The 20444-nt window shown below is 41.8% G+C and overlaps 2 protein-coding genes across 3 annotated transcripts in view; both read left to right on the forward strand.

Moving 5' to 3' along the window:
- Nucleotides 1-6217, forward strand: part of LOC126394771 (phospholipid-transporting ATPase ID-like) — a 64236-nt gene extending 58019 nt beyond the window's left edge. The window contains exons 27-28 of the mRNA XM_050051816.1: nucleotides 328-458; nucleotides 566-6217. Coding sequence (XP_049907773.1) covers nucleotides 328-458; nucleotides 566-895 — 461 coding nt within the window. The 3' untranslated portion in view covers nucleotides 896-6217. The remainder of the gene's footprint in view (nucleotides 1-327; nucleotides 459-565) is intronic.
- A 6435-nt stretch (nucleotides 6218-12652) lies between these two features.
- Nucleotides 12653-20444, forward strand: part of dapk1 (death-associated protein kinase 1) — a 119101-nt gene continuing 111309 nt past the window's right edge. Inside the window, exons 1-2 of one of the 2 annotated variants that reach the window (XM_050051809.1) lie at nucleotides 12653-12794; nucleotides 13447-13653. In XM_050051809.1, the coding sequence (XP_049907766.1) occupies nucleotides 13550-13653 (104 nt within the window). In that variant the 5' untranslated portion in view covers nucleotides 12653-12794; nucleotides 13447-13549. Of the gene's footprint in view, nucleotides 12795-13172; nucleotides 13328-13446; nucleotides 13654-20444 lie in introns of those variants that run through there. The other variant, XM_050051810.1, reaches the window with a different exon arrangement.

Consider the following 20444-nt stretch of genomic DNA (forward strand, 5'->3'; position numbering starts at 1 on the left):
AGGCGGTCTTTGTGGAAAAAAAGCTTGTTTAGTGGACTAACTTTGCACTTGAAGGTTGCCCGTTCACTTACGTTTTAACAGGTCTGACGCTACTATGCGCCCCGGCTGTATCTAGGCTAACGGCTAACATGCTAACTATTATTTTTATGTCACTAGTCACTTGAAACAAATTTAGGACGATAGGAGACAGGTTGAAATAAACCAAAATTTCCCTTTAAATTCAACAGAAGAGCCCGACAAATGTACAAATACAAACCGTCTGTGTGTGTGTGTGTGTGTGTGTGTGTGTGTGTGTGTGTGTGTGTGTGTGTGCGTATGTTTGTCCAGGAACGGCCCGAAACTCTCTGAACCAGCCCAACATTTGGCTGACGATCCTCCTCACCTCCATCCTGTGTGTCCTTCCTGTGGTCACCTACCGCTTCCTGTTTATCCAGCTCTGCCCCACCATCAATGACAAGGTACAAATGGAACAACTCCACACTTACACTTTACTTTACACACTAAAATGCAGCTGCACTTGTTATATGTGAATTTCCTCTCTGTGACCATCTGCCCAAACTTTCAGGTGATGTTCAAGGTGAGACAGGCCAAGGCGACACCTGCCCCTCCGCCTCGACGCACCCGCATCCGTCGCACCAGCTCCCGGCGCTCAGGCTACGCCTTCTCACATGCGCAGGGCTACGGGGACCTGGTGACGTCGGGAAGGTTCCTGCGGCGTCCCGCTGTGTCCCGATCCTCAGGTTTTGCCCACACTGGTCGGCCTACCATGGGGTTCAGTCCCATGGGACGATCGGCTGGATACAGCCCGACAGGACGCCCTCAAAACGTCAAGGTCCCAGATGTGGAGGTGACATCGCTGCAGATGTACAGGACTATCAGAGATCCTGCACTCTGACAGACAGCTGGTTAATGTCAGGGAGAAGGACTAATGCCAACTGGACAGCTGTGTGCCGCCGGTGGTTAAAAGCTCCCATTTGTACATTCATGTACACCTTGAAGAACTTGTTCTGGCTTTCCAGAAAACTTCATGTCACAGATTCTTCTCTCATCTGCACAGTCGCCCGGGACGAGGTTTGAAAAGTACTTTTGCTCCAAGCATTTTATCTTGTAATCGATATATCAAAGGAAACTACAACAAAATGTCTCACCACTTCTGATGGATCATTTTCCTCAGATCATGAGTGCTCATGTAAAACATGCCTCATGCAGACGCAACAGATGAAACCTTTCTGACACTAGAAACAGTAACAGGGTTATTCACTTCCACATAGGACAAACCACAGAAGGGGAACATTTTGGCTTCCTGAGGAGGACAAAGTGTCATCGTGTTTACAGACGACCCAGACTTCCCTAACCCTGGGAGTCCAGATGCACAGCAGGGCTTTGTGCAGGGGATACAACCAGCAAAGCCATTTTGCATAAGAATATTTTAATTTTATACTTCTAGTATCTTTTTAAAGCATTTTATTTTCCTATCTTGAAAGCTGTTAGCACTTTGGCAGACAATGACAATGGGAGTTGACTGAATGTATGAAGGAATGTGTCTGCTCCCAACAAACGTCCATCTTCTCCGTGGCTCAGAGGAGGAGAAGTCATGGCAGGATTCAGGATTCACCATATTGCTGGACATTTTTTTCTTCTTTCAGTGTGTTTCGTTTCATCACATTCTGTGTGCTGAAAGAATTTCATGCAACTTCAATAATTTATAGAAGACAGTAACTCAAATCCTAGCAAAGCAAATTCTAATTTTTGATTTACACCTAAAACACAGGGGCATTTAAATCACACTCTTCAGTACCACTGGGCATCGTGACATACTTCATACTTTAAAGGTTAAATTGTTTTATTAGTTAGAAAATAAGCTATTCTTGTGTGACATATAACAAATATCTACTATCGGAGCAATGGTTTGACTGCCAGGTTGTGAAATTGATATTATTATAATAACTTTAATTGTCTTCTCAGACTTCTCAGTGTATCATGAGAGGTTATTGTGAACTGAGAAACATGCAAACCTTTGCTGACAACATGACGGCTAATCAGAGTCATGAAGGTCATTTTAAGTCATTACAGTTACAATCTCGAAGATCCCTGTTTTGTTCCCTTTAGCTGCACCTGTGGCAAGAAGCAGTTTTTGCTGCACTTTTTGGCAGATTAATGGTGATCTGAGGGTCGACCCACAACCAGCTGGTGGGGCTTTACGAGTTCAGAAGCCCAGTGGTTCCCTACTGGTTGGTAGCGGTCCAGACGTGGGTCGCAGGAACCACTGCAATAGCCCATCTTCTTCTCCCCGCTTGCTGTCAATCATAAACACACACACACACACACACACACACACAGCACTCAGGCTTGTCTCAGTCCTCAGTCCTGACAATCCTGCTACTATAATGCATATATTTAGCGGTCTGGGGGTCTGGTTTAGGTGGTTGACAACAGATATTATTGGAGTGTGTGTGCATGTGTGCATGTTTCATTATGTGTAAGAGTGGATTATAAATGGCCGCGCCACTTGTGATTTTTTCTGGGAATGTCGCCCTCGACACAATCACCATTTATTTAAATAATAATCTTGGAGATTATTATTTTGATAAAGGAATTTTTGCACTTCTTCAATTAATCAGCTATGGCATTTGATCATCTACTCATAAGTGAACTACTACTAATAATATTGAGACAATTTGTTACAGTACTTGCAGCATGTTTGCAGTTTGGTGTCCAGAAAGAAAAAGTAGTGCCGGGCCAAAAAGAAATTAACAGACACTGGTCAGGCTGTGCGATGGATTAATCTTCCTGTATGATGAATAAATTAAAGCACTAGTGAAAAGACGTTTATCACCCATCGATCATCAAAATCTAATTATCATGTGCAGGGTCGCTGAGAGAGCCTATCCCAGCATGCACTGGTTGGAAGGCACAGAACACCGCAACAGCTTCACAAACTCACACCTACAAGCAATAATTAAGAGTCTTTGGCCTGTGGAATTTTTCACAACCTGGCAACCCAAAACTTGTTCTCATTAATGGCTTATTAGTGATCTGTTTATTTAAAGTCATCAGCTACAGCTACTAAACAATTTCATAAGAATGCCTTATCATGAAGTGGTACCAAATCTTCTATTGTGCAGCTTTATGGGAGCATGAAATGTCCAAAATGTGTCTCAGTGGTAAAGTCTTGGGTTTACATCCGAGTTAAGGCCCTGTTCAAGCTCACTATTGTTGGTGGATGTACCTGCATCATGTCTAGATCCAGTTTAGAGGGATTGTAGTTAGAATACATGCACCAGAATGTGTCTTAAATGCACCCGCAGTGACCACTTCAGACCACATTCAGCATCCACGCTGATGTTTGATTTTTAGCAAACTAACAAAAAAAAGAAAAATGCACATTTTCACCTCATCGAACAGCAAGAGTAGTGGACAACGCCAGCTGTGGAGTAACTCATCTTGAATACAGAGTTTTTCGCACCACATAGATGGAGGTTTATCGTACTGTGCACACACTACAAAGCCGAGTGGATGATCCTTAAATCAATTCCTGGGTTCATGTTTGTCCACATTTTCTGTTTATAGCTACTTCATCGTTGTCGGTGCAGTTTTTGGTGCGTTCACATCCATCAGATCACACAAAACACATTTAAATACAAAGTGTGAACAGGCTCTAAAAACACTGCTTCCACAGTTCCCATGAGCTTTTAATTATGCAGCATAAATTATGCCTCATTTCAAAATCAGTGTGTCAGATTCTGCATCACATCATGCTTAGTAAAATCACATATCTGCTTCAGCAACAAGCTCGCTACTGTTTGTCTGACAATCAGTTTGGTCGTTAGCTGTATTTCTAATCTTAAAAAGCAGTGTATCTCAGCTGTTATCTGCTTTGTTCCCAGCGTCTTTCTCTCCTCAGCTCACTGAAAATATGAGCTGACTTAAACACAGAAGTTGCCTTAATATTTAAAGGAAAGGACATTTCTACATCATGCAATGCAGAAACAACAATGACAATGTTAGGTGGACGATAAGGATGTAGGAAAAAAAAAATGTTTTATGCAACCCAGTCAAGGAATAAAAATGTTTTAAAGGGATAGTTTGGATCTGTTGAAGGGGAGTTGTATGAGGTGTGTCCACAGTGTATTACATATAGTAGATATATGTCGGTTGGTCCCCAGTTTGAAGAGGCAGGGTGTAGTCCAACAGGAAAGCCAAACAATAAAACCTAAATAAATCCTCACCTAAATAAAATGATATCAGCTTAAGTGTAGGCTATATTTGGATTATTTTCATGTCTTTATCTTACTGTTAGACATCGATTTCAGACAAGCATCTGAAGCCAATATATCCCTCTTTTCAAAGAGAAAAACAGTGATTTACACTGGTCTACCGGCCCTTGAAATGACTCAAAGTACCACCATTCTCGTGGGGCAAAGTCCTGTACTTTGTGACCCACTGGACGCCCCAACCTGCCTCCTGACTGGGCCTCTCGAGACCACTTCCTTCTTTCCTTCTCCCATCTGGTGATCACAGCCTTCCAAAATGCATGGGTAATGCACAAATAACTGGACAATTATTATGTGGGATACGTAGGAAATTTGGTGCCTTACTTTCTGTAGGAAAATGTACAAACAGTGCCTGAGAACAGCCTGACGAACTAACTGACTGATACAGTGGTAGACCAGCAGCTCCTGAGTTCAGCAAGCCCAAATGACTGTTTTTGCCAATGGAGTCTGATGGCTTTGAGGAGAGCTGCATCTGTTAATGTCTCCTCATCAGAACAGGCTGTCTGACAGGAAGGCAAAGGGGTGAAAATACTCTTCATATAAGGTGCACTTAAACTGACGCTGATTTTTTTAGGTGGCTTAAATATGTTTTGTTGCTTCCCCCGTCCACAGCAGTGCATTGCTTAGCTTCTGTATCGGCACTTCAGCTTGCTTCTCCAAACTGTGGCCATGCTAACCACCATTTACTGTATGTGTTACACTGTCTGTGGATAAGTACCTTCAAACAGTCTGATTATCCCCTTCATTTAAGCAAAGATATTTTAGATACCATCATCATGTTTGCTGTTTAAACCTGAAGATAACAGCTGCTCTGTGGGATCTTTAATTTATTATTTGGTGTGTGAAGGTTTAAAGAGTAGTCCAAATAGAATTGGTTTTTATTCACTCATCAGTTTTTCATCTACAGTTTATTTTAAACCATTAAGAGAGCTGATGACATCATAAACCCTGTAGTATTTGTATCTAAAAAATCTCTGACCCTGATGTGATTCAGTCACTTGTCGCCCAGAATTGAATGTATTGCCCCCAAACCCCAGTGGTGAACCAAAAGTTTATTAAGGCTTTGTGTGTCATAGTTTACTCTGAAGTAAAACCGTTGCTCGTCCGACAGAATCTGATGCTGGAGGTCAGTGTGGTGAAGCTGGTTTGCACCACTGACCGCTCAGTTATTATTTACTGTAAAGTGTTCCTTCCTGGAGATTTTTCAGAGGTTGAATATGCAGAAGAAACATTTACTGCATCTTTGTTCTTTGTGTAAATTAAGCTCATAATCAAGTTGTGTTGTAAGTTTCTGATGTTTTGAGGCATTATCTGGTAGCCAGTCCAGTTGTTTCCATTTTTATCTTACTGGGGTCCGTTTCACAAAGGCAATCTGTGAGCGCTGCTGACACACACATCACAGGTGTTGACAGCCAGTGGTTTAGTGGTAGCTGTAGTGGTGGGTGTACTACTAGGTAGATGAGTACCAAAGAGGAAGTGGGTATACTCTCCTTTATATTCCATTGGGTTTTTGGCTGATAGGTGGGTATACTGTAAACAGCCAGAAAAAGAGGTGGGTATACCCTTCACGACACCACTAGCAACAGCTCCACGTTTTGTTGAAATCACAGGTTGCATTCAGCAGAGCTTTGTCTGCAGTATTAATGCAGAACCAGTTCATTAAGAGTGGCCGCAACACTGTCCACTAGTGTCTTTTTCCAGTATTTCTGTGGTACTCTCCTAAATAAATTGTAGCCATGATGAAAACTTCAGATATTTATCATTATATTACTATCGTTGTATCGTTGTATCCGCCCCGAAGACTGAAACTGTAACATAAAGGATTTTTGATAAGTGTTTCTTAAACATGTCAAACTATCTTGTGATTTTTAGCTCTGCTCTTCCTGATAACCATTTTGTATCATTTTTGTACTTAAACAAATGCAATAAAAAGATCAATAGGATGTGCAATTTTCTAATTCTTTGTGCATGAGGAGTTTTTCTGATATGAATGCAATGATGTTCTTAAAAACTTTCAGCAAGAAAACTAATAACATCATGATAGTTTTTCTCTCTGAGGCATTTTTTGGAGGTCCAGGAGCATATTTATATTCAAATAATGCTTTAAAATCATGGGATATTTGGCACCTTCACACTTCTTTTTTATTGCGAATGCTCCATTGGATTGATATTGGTTTAAAATCTTAAAGGTCCAGTGTGTAGAATTTAGGGGGAAATATTAGCAGAAATGGAATATAACATAAAAAGTATATTTTCTTTAGTGTATAATCACCTGAAAATAAGAAGCATGTTTTCAGCTGCAACATATTCTCATCCCAACTCATTCAATACCGCCACTTTGTCAATGGACATACAAGTCAGAAAATGATGCATTAGGTACCCTGAGTCCGACGTCAGACACCAACGACAAGAGCCATCCTTTAACATTGGCATGATACGTGACAGCGCCCGGCAGCTTCAGGAGGAAATGCAGCGGGACAAGGATGAAAGTTAAGGCAGCGAAAGTCCGATTGGGGCGGGCAGGAGGGGTGGTGGATGGGTCCAACAAAACACCAACCTTCACCAGAGAGCGGTGTTCGTGTCCCTTGAGATTCTAAAGCCAAACCCTGTTCATTTTTCCTAACCCTAAATCTAAACCTGTTGCCTAAACCTAACCATGTTGTACCAACGTAGTGCATTTATTTTGAAAGAGACTGTATGTAAACGGGACGTTTCCTGTGAAAACAGAAGTGTATTTTGAAAGTCGACAATACATGCGACAGAACGTCAACACACTCAGGGTGCCTTGCACGTCGTATGTGGACGTGGAAAGTCCGTGACCAAAACGTCAATATGTGACGAGGTCGGAGTGAGAATGTGTTGGTACCCTCCTGTGTCTGTTTTGGATGTTCATGGACAGCGTGTCAAGCTGTGCTTGTTACATACACAAAGTCTTTTTCAAAATAAACTTACTTACTTAGATAGGTTGATTTCCTTTGGTTTAGGCAACAAAAGCTGGTTAGGTTTAGAAAAAAAACATCATGGTTTGGCTTAAAATTCAAACAGGAACTGAACAGCAGGCTCCTGGGTGAAAGTCAGGAGTTACTGTCTTTGTCACTCTTTATATTACAATAGTTGCCGGGGTGTATCATACCACCGCAAAGGGTGTCTCTCCGTGTCCATGTCTGATGCTGACGTCCACTGACAAAGGTTGGTGGTGAAAGGTAAATGCAATATATGTAAATTAATCATTAGAGAAATGAATCATACCAAGATCTTCTGTCTGTCAGTAGAAGTAAAAAGAAGATTATTTACCATGACTGTAAACATTTGTTCTTAATACTGTAATGAGGACTCTGCAGTCAGATAACTGCAGCTTGTCACCAGCAGATGGCGTAATAACCCTTTAAACCACAACAGCAATATATCTCAGCCGAACCACACACAGCTCCAGCCTGATGTTTCCAATTATTATTGTGAAATATTGAAAGAATCTCACAGTGCTGGAACACAGCGGCTGTGGGGATTTATTATGCCTTAAACAATACATGCTCCTGTTTTTATTTACAAACTCAAGCAGTAATATAATATGATTTATAAAACTGCGCTGTACTGATCATCATGCTGGTAGTCTGGGGCATATACAGGGTGTTTACGATGTTGCAGCTGAAAATGAGCATCATGTATAAGTAGACAGCTCTGACTGTGCTCCATCTTAGCGCCAAAATAGCTCATCTGTGATCGTACAGAAGATTCAAACAAAAGGCAATTGGCGCAAATAGCTAATCAGGCAATCATGTGGCAGCAACTCAATGCATTTAGACATGAAGACATGGTGAAGACGAGCTGCTGAAGTTCAAACTGAGCATCAGAATGGGGAAGAAAGGTGATTTAAGGGACTTTGAATGTGGCATGGTTGTTGGTGCCAGACGGGCTGGTCTGAGTGTTTACTGGGATTTTCACACACAACCTTGTTGATGCCAGAGGTCAGAGGTCAGAGGAGAATGGCCAGACTGGTTCAAGATGATAGAAAGGCAACAGGAAGTCAAATAACCACTGGTTCCAACCAAGGTCTGCAGAAGACCATCTCTGAAGCAACAACACCTTGTCCAACCTTGAAGCAGATGGGCTACAGCAGCAGAAGACNCGCACCATGTCACAAAGCTCACATCATCTCAATCTGGTTTCTTGAACATGACAATGAGTTCACTGTACTCCAATGGCCTCCACAGTCACCAGATCTCAGTCCAATAGAGCACCTTTGGGATGTGGTGGAACGGGAGATTCTCATCATGGATGTGCAGCCGACAAATCTGCAGCAACTGTGTGATGTCATCATGTCTATATGGACCAGAATCTCTGAGGAATGTTTCCAGCACCTTGTTGAATCTGTGACACCAAGAATTAAGGCAGTTCTTAAGGCAAAATGGGGTCATACATTTAATCGAGTTTCAATGCCGGACTTTATTTATGATGGAGGTTTTTTTATATTAAAATATTACTGTTTTTCTTGAGTAAAAGATCTGAATACTTTCATTCTGAGCATGGATGAATTACTGAAGGACACAGGCCCAAAGCGTCAGTGCCGCCTTCGCTTTCACCTGTCACTCGATGAGACACCTTCCGATCAGGAAGAGACTTAAAATGACCACAAAGAGACACAAAACGACTACAAAGAGATGCAGAACAGCTGCAAACAGACACAGAGACTGATGAAGACTATGAAAAAGTGCAAAACAACAGCAAAGATGCTCAACAACGTTGAAGTCTGTGTCTTGCTCCTTTGTAGGAGAGGTGGTAGGGCTGTCTGCCTCTGCCCAAAGGGGCCCATCATCTCATAATCTGCCCATGGTTCTGAAAGGTTTGATGCAGCATTTGTCACAATTTTCTAACATTTAATAGATTAAATAATCTGGAAATAAAAGATAATTTAATCAGCAATGAAACTCATGACTCCAGCTGCAGCTCTAGACTCTATATCTCACATCTTTCCAGTGAGCCATCTGAGGGGGAACAGACCAGATCAGATATGATGGTAACACCGTTTCACACTTCACCTTGACTGAGCACGTACAATACAAATCAAACACATAATGAGTCTCAGAGAGTGAAAGGTCGGCAGGGGCCTCCTGCTCCAATTTGTAAGGTTTGTTTCTCAGTAAATTCACCAGGGTGTAACCTGCCTCTTTCCCAGTGCATGCTGGGATAGGCTCCAGCCCCCCGTAGCCCTGCAGCGGATAAGCAGCTTAGAAAATGGCCTGATAGATAAATGGGTGGATCATTTATTCTCACACCCTGAGATCAACGGGGATGATGAGGATTTTTCTTTCCCACCAAACTATCCTAACCTGGGTAGTGTGTGCTGTATTTACAAATGCTTATAGATTTCTCAGACGCAGATGCAGACAGATGGTACTGCGTCTTGTATGGCGTACTTTTAGTATGTTTTTCATTTTAAATGCACAACATGAGTACGTGAGGAGCATCTAAAAGCACAAAAAAGTTCACAGACACTTTGTCTTTGTTCATTATTGAATAGTAAGTAAAATGTTTGACAATTGGATGCCCCTTGTAACTTAAACTTAAGTATAAATTCAAAGTTAACCTCAAGTAGCAGTGTATATGATTCATAGGATTTCTCTAGCAGTGAGGACCGCAGGTTGCAACCAGCTGAAACTCCTCCCATGTGCCAAGCGTTAACTCCCGCTTAGGATTCCTTCAGTGTTTATTGTTCAGGAGGTTTTCACTGTGAGCCAAATTATCCCCAGAGGTGTCCTCCTCTCCAAAACAAGCAGACCTGCAGATCTGAACCAATTAAAAACACTGAATAAAGCAGTTTCTTGTTTGTGTTCTGGGCTACTGTAGAAACATGGCGATGCAACATGGCGGTCTCCGTGGACAAGGACCTACTCCCTGTGTAGATATAAACGGCTCCATCTAAGGTAACAAAAACACTACAGTTCTTATTTTCAGGTGATTATACACTAAGAGAAATATACTTATTATATCATATTCCATTTCTGCCAATATATCCCCCTAAATCCTACACGTTGGACCTTTAAGTCACCTTCTGGGCTCAAATGGCTTTAAACTGCCATACTGCAAAAATCTGACCTTTGAAAGCATATGGTCTAACAATGACAAAAATCAATTATGGAAAACACTATAGTGTCTCTTTGTGGCGAGTATCCCACATCAATAAAGTCAGAATTATTTATATATATGTCTGTTTTCAATGTATGTATTTATCTTATTTTGCAATTTGTATAAATGCATCCAAATATGTTTTACAGTTAAACATGTCGTTATATTTCTTACTTGGTTTTGCAAAAATGTAGTTTATTGTATTTTTGTTTCCTTTGGTCTAGCTTCATTTTCCTTTCAGTCTCTGTAGTGTTGTTTGCCATGTAATATTATTGTTATTTCTACAAGAATCTTTAAAAAGAGAAGAGCCATATCATCATATTATTGTCACAACACAAACTATGTTCATGAACAGAAGGACACAAAATAAAAATCGAAGCAAGTGATATAAATATTTAATAAATGTTTGTGATTCTTCCATTCTGGGTAATGGGAACGAATATGTCATAAAACTGGGATTTGATTTACATTCACTAGACATATCTTTTTTTTTTAATTACATAAATGCATGACATATATCACAGTGAAGATGAACTTCAGTTATTTTAGCAGTAAAAAGACCAGAAAAGTGAGGTTAAACAATGAAAACACAGTAACCTAATGAGCTGTTTACATTGCCTGGTGTCTTTCATTGGGTTTGTGATCATTTAAAATATTATAAGGCATTTATTTCTATAAGGCACATGCAGTCTTGATGTTGAATTGTCATCTTAATTTACTATAATGACGAAAACTCTGTGTGTGTATGTGTGTTCCACGTTTTTCTCCTCACTGACTTGGTCAATCCATGTGAAATTTGGCACAGTGGTAGAGGGTCATGGGAGGATGCCAATGAAGCAATATTACATCAATTGGCCAAAGGGGGGCGCTATAGCAACCAATTGAAATTGCAAACTTTGAATGGGCATATCTCATGCCCCGTATGTCGTAGAGACATGAAACTTTGCACAGAGATGCCTCTCCTCATGAGGAACACATTTGCCTCAAGAACCCATAACTTCCGCTTATATAGATTTTCCGCCATTTTGAATTTTTTGAAAAACACTTCAAATGGATCTCTTCCTAGGAAGTTTGAGCGATCTGCATGAAACTGGGTGAACATAATCTAGGGACCAATATCTAAAGTTCCCTCTTGGCAAAAGTTGGAAAACTTACTAAAACTGAGCTTCTATAAGGCAATGAATATTGCGGAGGGCGTGGCTCATCACATAAAGGTGTATAACATCTCAAGGGTTTCACCCATCACCACGCAACTTTGTAGGCATATGACCACACATAATCTGAGGGGACCCCTCCATTATTGACCCCATCAAACAAAATGGGGGCGCTAGAGAGCTCATTTCTTATCTAGGCCTAACCGCCATATGGATTTTTACTAAACTTGGTAGGTATGTAGAACAGGACGCCTCAAGGTGACTGGAGAAATTTAACTCTAATTGGCAACTGGGTGGCGCTATAACAACAGAAAAATGCTTAAAAATGGCTAAAATGCAACAGATCGCTGTGGCTCCCCCTGTGGACCAATGTTGTTGTTTTTTTTTTTCTAATTTTTGGTATGACTAAGTTCCCCACTTTTAAGTCAATACAACATATAAACACTTTAACTATCTGCCTTTCAACGTGCTATCTAACTAGCCCACTAACTATCCCACTATTGGCAATGGTGCTACTGTACTTTCAATAAAGCAATGGTACTATCAAATTCACAAACACTCTGTCTGAATACACTGCTCTTCTTAATGGGTTCAGTTGACTATTTAATCTGCAATTTCCTATGACCTATGTGAAACTGTACGTGGGCAGCTGTGCACTCAATGGGTATGGACTAGTCTATCATAAAATACGAATAAATAAGCAGCTGCACAACATTAACATTTTAATGACAAAAAACTCTGTAAAGCACAATGATCTGCTAATCTGTGATTAAAATAAAAGTGAAAGCTCTGCTGCCCTCCTGCGACCGATGCAGCTCCTCTAACTGGGATACAACGGTGCTACGTTTAAAGCACGTAGAAATACCGGCATTACAGCTTCAGCGTTGAAAAAGACCGTTTTGATACAATTTATGGAGGCCAGCAACCATCCGTTTCTTTTAGAGTATATATGATATAGAACAATACAACTACTAGTTTGATTTGTCATCTGTGATAGCCTTGGTTGGCATTGTTTGTTAAATGATGAAACCGATAGAATTATAGTTGAGTCCATCGTATGGTGTCCCAAATTCCCATAGCCTGTGAACGCAGCACCAGGACCAGACTGCCGTACATTGTTAACGTTGATTTCTCCCGTTCAGCCAGCATTTTTGTCTTCCGTGAGCCAAACCGGGACCACAGCCTCCCACAAAACACATGAAATCACGGCTACGTTTGGCAGCGGGACCCACACCGGCACACGGTAAGATACTTTACGGTGAATTCATTCAATTTGAGTCAGTTGTCGGGCTCAAGACGGAGCCAGTAACGCTCCTTAATACAAGCTAATGTCCACGATTCTGAATATTTCATATTACAGGGGCGAGTCATGGTTTTAATTCAAGTAAAGCTGAGCTGTTTGGCTTTTATTTTTGTTTTTAGAAGACAGGAGTTTTTAAGAGCACAGTTAGACTGTGTTAAACACCTGTCCGGGTCCACTCAGGTCATTATCTAAGGAGATATGACTTTACTCAGCAGTCATTTTTTTCTTGCAGGACTGAGGAAGGAAGGAAGCTAGCGTGTTTCCCATGGCTACACCAAGCTTTCATGGGGGGTTATTTGCATTTCTAGCCAGCCGGTGGTGATATACGTGTGCTCATATGACTATTATCTGTAAAACTGGCAGCTGTTATAGCCCAATAATTCAAACGGTTGCCCGGGAAAATAATAGAGATAGTCTGGAGTCGGGACCGGAGAGGAGAGATCAGCTCCAGGAGTCGTGACGTCGCCCCGGAGGTGCAGGTTCATTGCTCCGTCACTTTGGTCTCCTTTTGTTGATTGAACGCCCACCTCCTCCTCAGTCATACTCGAGGTTTAATGTCTCTCCTCTCTCATCTGTTGATTTTGCTCTGGAGGCTCGAACATGAGGAGGACTGCTGGCTGTAACCCTGCCCACACCGGAGGCTGCTGCTGAGGATGGTGCCGCTGTGAAGAACCGCTGGACCCGTTTCGGAGGACATGCCTGCGGTCGGGGGGAAAGGAAAGAAGTGCCTGGACAACATGACTGTTTTCAACCAAGAAAATGTTGAGGATTATTACGAGATTGGAGACGAGCTGGGGAGGTAAGTTTTATTTATTAGGGTCTGGTCTTATTTCTAATGCGTATGAACTTCTCCTTTTTTATGGCAGAGGTGTGAGAGAGGGAGGGTGGGGGAAACACCTTAGTGTCATCTCTTAATTTGTATGATTATATTCAGAATGTTAACTCATCCATCCAGTGTACAAAGAGTAGTCCTTAATGTATGTTTCCATGCCATGCTGCACTCACACCTCTGCATACAGGTAGTCCTTAAATACTGCCACCAATGCATGCTCAAATCTATATGATTAGACTATATTTAGCATTTTAATTCATGTGTCCACAGTGTGCATGCAGTCCTAAATGTGTTTACGTGCCATGCTGCACCTACAGTTACAACTCTGCATACAGGCAGCCCATCTGCTTAAATTAGTATGATAATATTTTGCATTTTATTTCTTCTAATATTCATATAATAGTCCTAAATATATCTTTTCATGCTGCACCTACAGCTCTGCATACAGATAGTTCATACACCTACATTTATATATTTATTATTCCACCTGAAGTGTTCATAGTATTGTCTCTAATATGTTTCCATGCCATGCTGCATCTACGACTCTGCATACAGATAGTTCATATGCTTAAATTAGTATGATAATATTTTGCATTTGAACCCCTCTGTCTGAGGTGTTCATGCTGCATTTACGACTCTGCATACAGAGAGTTCATGAACACCTGCACTTATGCATGCTCAAATTGATGTCATTAGGCTGTATGTAGCATTTTAACCCATCTATCTACAGCTCATGTAGTCATAAATGTGTTAATGTACCATGCTGCACTCACAGCTCTGCATACAGTTAGTTCATTCACCTAAATTTATATGATTATATTTCCCATTTCAACCAATCCATCCAAAGTGTGCATATAATAGTCCTCTATATATGTTTTCATGCCGTGCTGCAGCTACACTTCTGCATACAAATAGTCCATATGCTCAAATGTATATGATTATATTTATCGTTTTAACCTTTCCATCCTAAGTGTTCTTATAATAGATATGTTTCCATGCTGCACTCACAACACGGCATATACATTAAACACTAATGCACGCTCTCACTCATGCATGCACACATACTATCCCTGTGAGCAGTCCCCAGGACGCGCACCACCCCCCCTTACTGCCAGTGCGTCTGATTAATGCAGTCCATAATGCATCATTGTCAGTGATGAAGAGGTTAGCGTCTGTTACTGTTGCTGCCTCTTCCTAGAGATTTATTGCAGGAGGGAGCGTTGTACGTCTTTACAGGGAGAGGATTTACATTGTGGCACAGGCTGCTTTCATTTCATCCACGCTGTGTTTGGTCAAAGGTGAACGCTTGACAGCGGGATTAAACAGGTTGAATGTAGATGTAACAGTTTGCCGAGACAGGTGTTGTGGTTCTTCAGGGTGGTTTTTTTTTTGTCTGTAAAGTTGTTTAAATGACAAAACGGCATGGTCACAATAAGGCTGAAGAGCAGCTGATATCCTTGCTGTCCTGTTAAACATGAAACCACTGTATCAAAACTGGTGACTGTCTTGTTTTAAGCTTACTTTAACTGCTGCATGGATTAAAATCTACATTATGTTATAGTAAAAGTAGAAATAACTCAAGCCAGAGTGTGTTTATCCTCTCGGTGGATCGCAGATGGCTTCTCAAATGACTGTCAGAAACATGGAAATGGATCTCCGTGAGTTTCTGGTTATCAAAGCGACACATGTACTCCGTGTTGGTAATAATCAACCAATTGTTTTCTGCTCTCCGGGGCCTGTCTGGCAACACTGCCTCTCCTATTAGCGCTCACCTTCCAGCACTGTGGGGGAGAGCTGAAGTTGCTGTAGCTGCTCCACTATGCTACTTTGGTAATAGAGACGATTGGGGAGCTTTGTGTAATGGGATTGAATTTCTGGCTGGAGGTAAAGACACGGCTCTGTGAGTGTGATAGTCTCATTTGGTTGTCGCTCCAACACCAGGATCCATTCTCCGTTGTAGTTTGATTAGGAGAGAGGAGATTTGAAATTGGGTCGTCTGACATCATAGTGAGATAATAGTGGATTTTTTAATATTTGGAGTTTTGAAAGATGGTAAATATTGGCTTTTCTTGTAATAAAGGCATCCATGCAAGCTCGTATTTTGATTGAGAGCAGTCCAGATAGAGTATTACACAAGTCTGTTTTTGAAAGGATTTCATTTCTTTATGAGAAAGAAGAATTACGTATGACTTGAGGGGGAGCTCAAGGCTGCTGCATGATATGAAATAATACATTTAGCTCAGCTTTTGATAGCCTGGTTAATCTATAAAACTCTGTGAACCTACTTTTGGAAATAAGTCCAATAATATCTTCTCTAGAACAGAAATGAATAATCCGTCAGTGGGAGGCATGTTTTGCATTGGCTAAAAATGGCATAATGCACCTTGTCTACAGCCAAAACAGGACACTGGGCCTTGAGCGTGTATTTAGAATTTTCTCCTAGAGACACATAGACTGTAAAAATAATGGTCATAGCTACCGTGACGTCAGCTATTGGTTTGTGGACTCAAATTTTGAAGCAGTCAGCACCTGGATTTTTGGAGCCAGATGTGACCACATTTGGGTGAAAGGCTGGCACTGTGGAGGAGCAAGGAGCGAGGGGTGGATCTGACTAAGAATACGAGAAGACAATTGGGAGACAGCCTGTCATAAAAAGCGTCCCACCCTTAATTATGCATAACTTTTAATAAAATGGAAACCAGTGAGTTATATGAAAATTCACCCACAGTTCACAGTTGTCATGAATGTTGCAATTAGCTTTAAAGACCAAAACCATTTTTTCAACCAGGCTGTAAACATGTTTATTTCTGCTTCAAAGGTGGGCATTTTAACATGGGTGTCTATGAGGTAGAGATGCACCGATCCAGCTTTTTCAGTTTCGATACCGATCCCGATGCTGTGGCTTTGAGTATCAGCTGATACCCGATACCGATCCGATACCATGGTTGACCTCAAAAGCTATATACCTTTACATGTAGAACAGAAAAGACTAGAGGCATCAGGCATTGATGACTACACAGTTCTTTCCTAAGATAAAATGAAACAATTGTGCAACAGCAGTTGAAATAGTGTGAAATACCTCCACACAGCAGATTCTGTCCTTCGCTCCTTTTCCCATACCCGATCCATCTATTTTGATGATATCGGTGCCGATATTCGATCCAGATATCAGATCGGTGCATCCCTGCTATGAGGACTGTCTGGCTTTTGGAGCCGCCTCAAGTAGCCATTCAAGGAACTGCAGCTTTTGGCACCTCTGTGTTGGCTTCATTTGCCAAACCCGGAGGTTGCTGCTCGGCAAGACTGTTTTTTAGCGTCAAACTTCATGCCAAACATCCCATCTTTATTTCTCTCACAGTACGACTGGACTTTGATGACACAAAGTTGACAGCTGTATTCATATTTATGGTTGTTTTGGATCCCCAAATACGACATCAGACACTGCTAGATTTCTTCTCTTTTCATTAGAGCTGCCCAGTATTGCCCATCAGTTTTCCATCGTCATGGTGATGTAAACCTGCGCAATAGACACATCACAAAAGACTGCGATATTGCACTTTGAATTTCGTAACATCTTATGTAATCTGTCTGTACTGTAGGGGCTACATTGATGCACGCCATGCTGTTAACTCTCTGGCCAGTCAGACAGTGCCGTCGCCAGAAGGCAAAGTCTGATCGATCAGAATCTGTATGCATGCGAGGGAGGTTTATTAAACTAAAGCTGCTGCACTGCTTTGCATGGTTGGCGGAAAGTGTGACAAGATGAGTGCAGACAAAAGTGCAATTTCAAAGAGGAACTGGTACCTAAAAAAAATAGCACGTCAGCCGTCTGGCAATATTTTGGTTACAGAAGAGACAGGTACTGCGCAAGTAATATTGTTATGGCAATATTCAATGCATATTCCTCATATCATGCAGCCCTTGTTTTCCTTAGCAGGACTTAAGGCTTCTTTTAACTTTTGGGTAATATTTTAATGAGTGAAACCCCAATTGGACGAGGAACAGGTGGCCTTATTTAGCAGTTTGAGGACTTTGCTTATGCCAATGATCAAAACTCAGCAATGGAAATTCATGGCAGTGTTGTGGATTTAGGACAGTTTCCTAAATCTGACTCTTTTGTACACTGTGATAATTTTTTTTAAATGACTATGAATATCGTGCTGTTCCCAAACATTTTTTTACCATGCATTAACTTGGATGAACTTTGGGATAAACCAGTTAGTTCTTGATGAAAGCTGGTGAGTCTGTCTATTCATTGGCTAGATAACAGTGGCATGACTGCACTGTAATGCCTTGCACGCTTAAAGACAGAGAGGCTTTTGATGTGACTGTACTCCAGGCTGCAGACTCTGGCTGGAATTGAACGGAGGCCCATTTGGTTTGGCAGAATGGGAAATCATCCAAGCAGGGACTTTATCCATTCACTGAAACTGACACCGCCTGCTTTTGGTGTGTGCATGCATAGTAACACTGAAGCCTGGTGAAGCTGAGCATCTAAGCTTCATTAGTGTCTAGCTCCAGTGAACATGCAAGCAGTATAATTAGGAGGAGGGTGCGTGGAAGAAGCAACGCAGCTGCATAAATACAACCAGAGGAGATGTGTAGAGCTCTTTTGAGGGTGAAGTGTGCAGCCTGAAGTGTATTTCCAGCCCTTGGAATCACCTGCTAAAGCTAAAGTCTTCCCTATCCAAAATGATTGATTCTTTAGACCATGATTTAACCGCCCTATGACCTTAACCAGTCTTTCTCAGCCCTGTCAGTATGGTGTGTGTGTTAATGTCGGATAACTAGACAGATTTTTACCAGCCCTCTAGAGGTGCACAAGGCAGCATGGAGAACTGGAATTATTAGAAGTGCAAAACGAACTGTCGTTCAGGGAATTGCTGGAGTCACAGCGGGTTAGCTGTTGAGCCTCCAGGCGAAGCATCAAGTTGTTACCTGCAGAGCTGCATTAAAGAAAGTGTGATAATCCCGGGCAAATGCATCGGTTATCAAATTCTCTCTTTTGAACCTCATCCAAAAAATGGCCAGCTAGTGTGTAATTCCAGCTGTGTTTTAAAGGGCTCCTGATAGAAATTGCCACCGCTGCTGCTCTCCTTTCAACCCCTTCTCTCGAATCAGCCAAGCACTGACCACATCTGTGCTCGCTTGGTCTCTAATTGCCTCACAGATTGGCAGAAAATTCTCACTTTAGGCACGAGATCAGCGGGGGATTACTGAAGACATCATGGTAACTGGCATCTTAACGGGTCTCCTATTTGATACCTCCTCAAAATGATGGTTAAGTGAGGGGAGAAGCATCGTTGAAGCATTTGAGGGTTTCATAGCAGTGGTGTATGGCCTGGCTGTCAAACTGCAGGGATAAAAACACGCTCTATCGGGGCTTAAGGTCTCTTCAGCCTGCAGTCGAAGAATAGCAGCACATCGAAGGGCATGTTTTATTTTCCCCAACTGGCTCTTGTTGCTAATATTTGTTAAATAGTTCAATACATTGTGCTGAAGCTAACTGATTGAGTTAGCTAGACAACGATAAGACGTTTTGAGGATGTCATCCTGGGATCTGGGAAGCATCTTCTTTCACCATTTCATAGACCAAACAATTCATTTATTATTTAAAGGGATACTTTAACGATTTTGAACCAGGTTGTATTATAACAATGTGCGTAGTATGAAATGAACAAAGTACTCAAAGTGCTCAGCTCCCAGTTCAGATCTGCTGGATGAAATGTTTCTTAGGCTCTAGAGCTGTTGCTCGAACTACAGATTGTGTTTCTGCATTAAGACACTTAGGGCCTGTCCCAATACCCCCCCTTAGCCCTACCCCTTGGCCCTACCCCTACATTTGCACGTTCCCGTGAGGAGTAGGGGTGTCCCAATTCCTTTTTGCGTGTAGGGGTAGGGGGCATTACGAGGGGTAGTGGGTGTGAAACTAGCCCTTCGGAGTGAGGGATTTCAGATGCTGACTTGCCAGCGAGGGGTAGATGTCGCCATGGCTACCTCCGAGCAAGAGACGGGGAGTTCATACATAGCTAACGTTACCGTCATCAGGTTGCTTGTTAGCTAGCTAGCTAGCTCGCACTATCTGGCGTCTGTCATCTGTCCTGTTCTGCAAAATTGTCGAATTTTTCACATTACAATAACACGCCAGCTAGCTAGCAGAAGTCCCCTGTTGTCTGTCGTTCATCAAACGAAGCATGATGAATACAGCAAATGCGATACGTAGGATGAACTCAACCAGAGACTCCATTGTAGATGCCGGTTGGAAATGTAGATGGCTCGCAGCCTCCTGTTTAAAATAGTTACGTATGCGTGAACGTAACAGACGCGTGACGTAGTGAGTGGTGTCCCAATTCCTACCCCTCGTTGCTTCATTGCCTGGGCCAAGGGGTAGTGGGCAATGGCTAGGGGTGGGCAATGGCTAGGGGTAGGGCCAAGGGCTAAGGGGTAGTGGACAAGGGGGATATTGGGATTGGTCCAAAGACTATAGAAGCGGATTGAGAGGGAGCTGTCCCTCTCTGTCTTTTTAACTTGATCAAAAGGTAACACTAGGCAGTGCCGATCCATTATAAACCAAGATTCTGTTAATGTATTGCCTATTTCTCACCTTAAATGTCTTCAGAAACATATTTTTGTGCACAGGAAGTGGGCACCATAGTGTTTCCTGTATTGTGTAAACGGAGACTGATAAAGATTCTGTTACTGTGTTGCCTATTTCTCCCCGAAAATGTTTACAGAAACATATTTTAGCTTACTGTTTA

This window comes from Epinephelus moara, chromosome 8 (genome assembly GCF_006386435.1).
Source record: "Epinephelus moara isolate mb chromosome 8, YSFRI_EMoa_1.0, whole genome shotgun sequence".
Classification (NCBI taxonomy): domain Eukaryota; kingdom Metazoa; phylum Chordata; class Actinopteri; order Perciformes; family Serranidae; genus Epinephelus; species Epinephelus moara.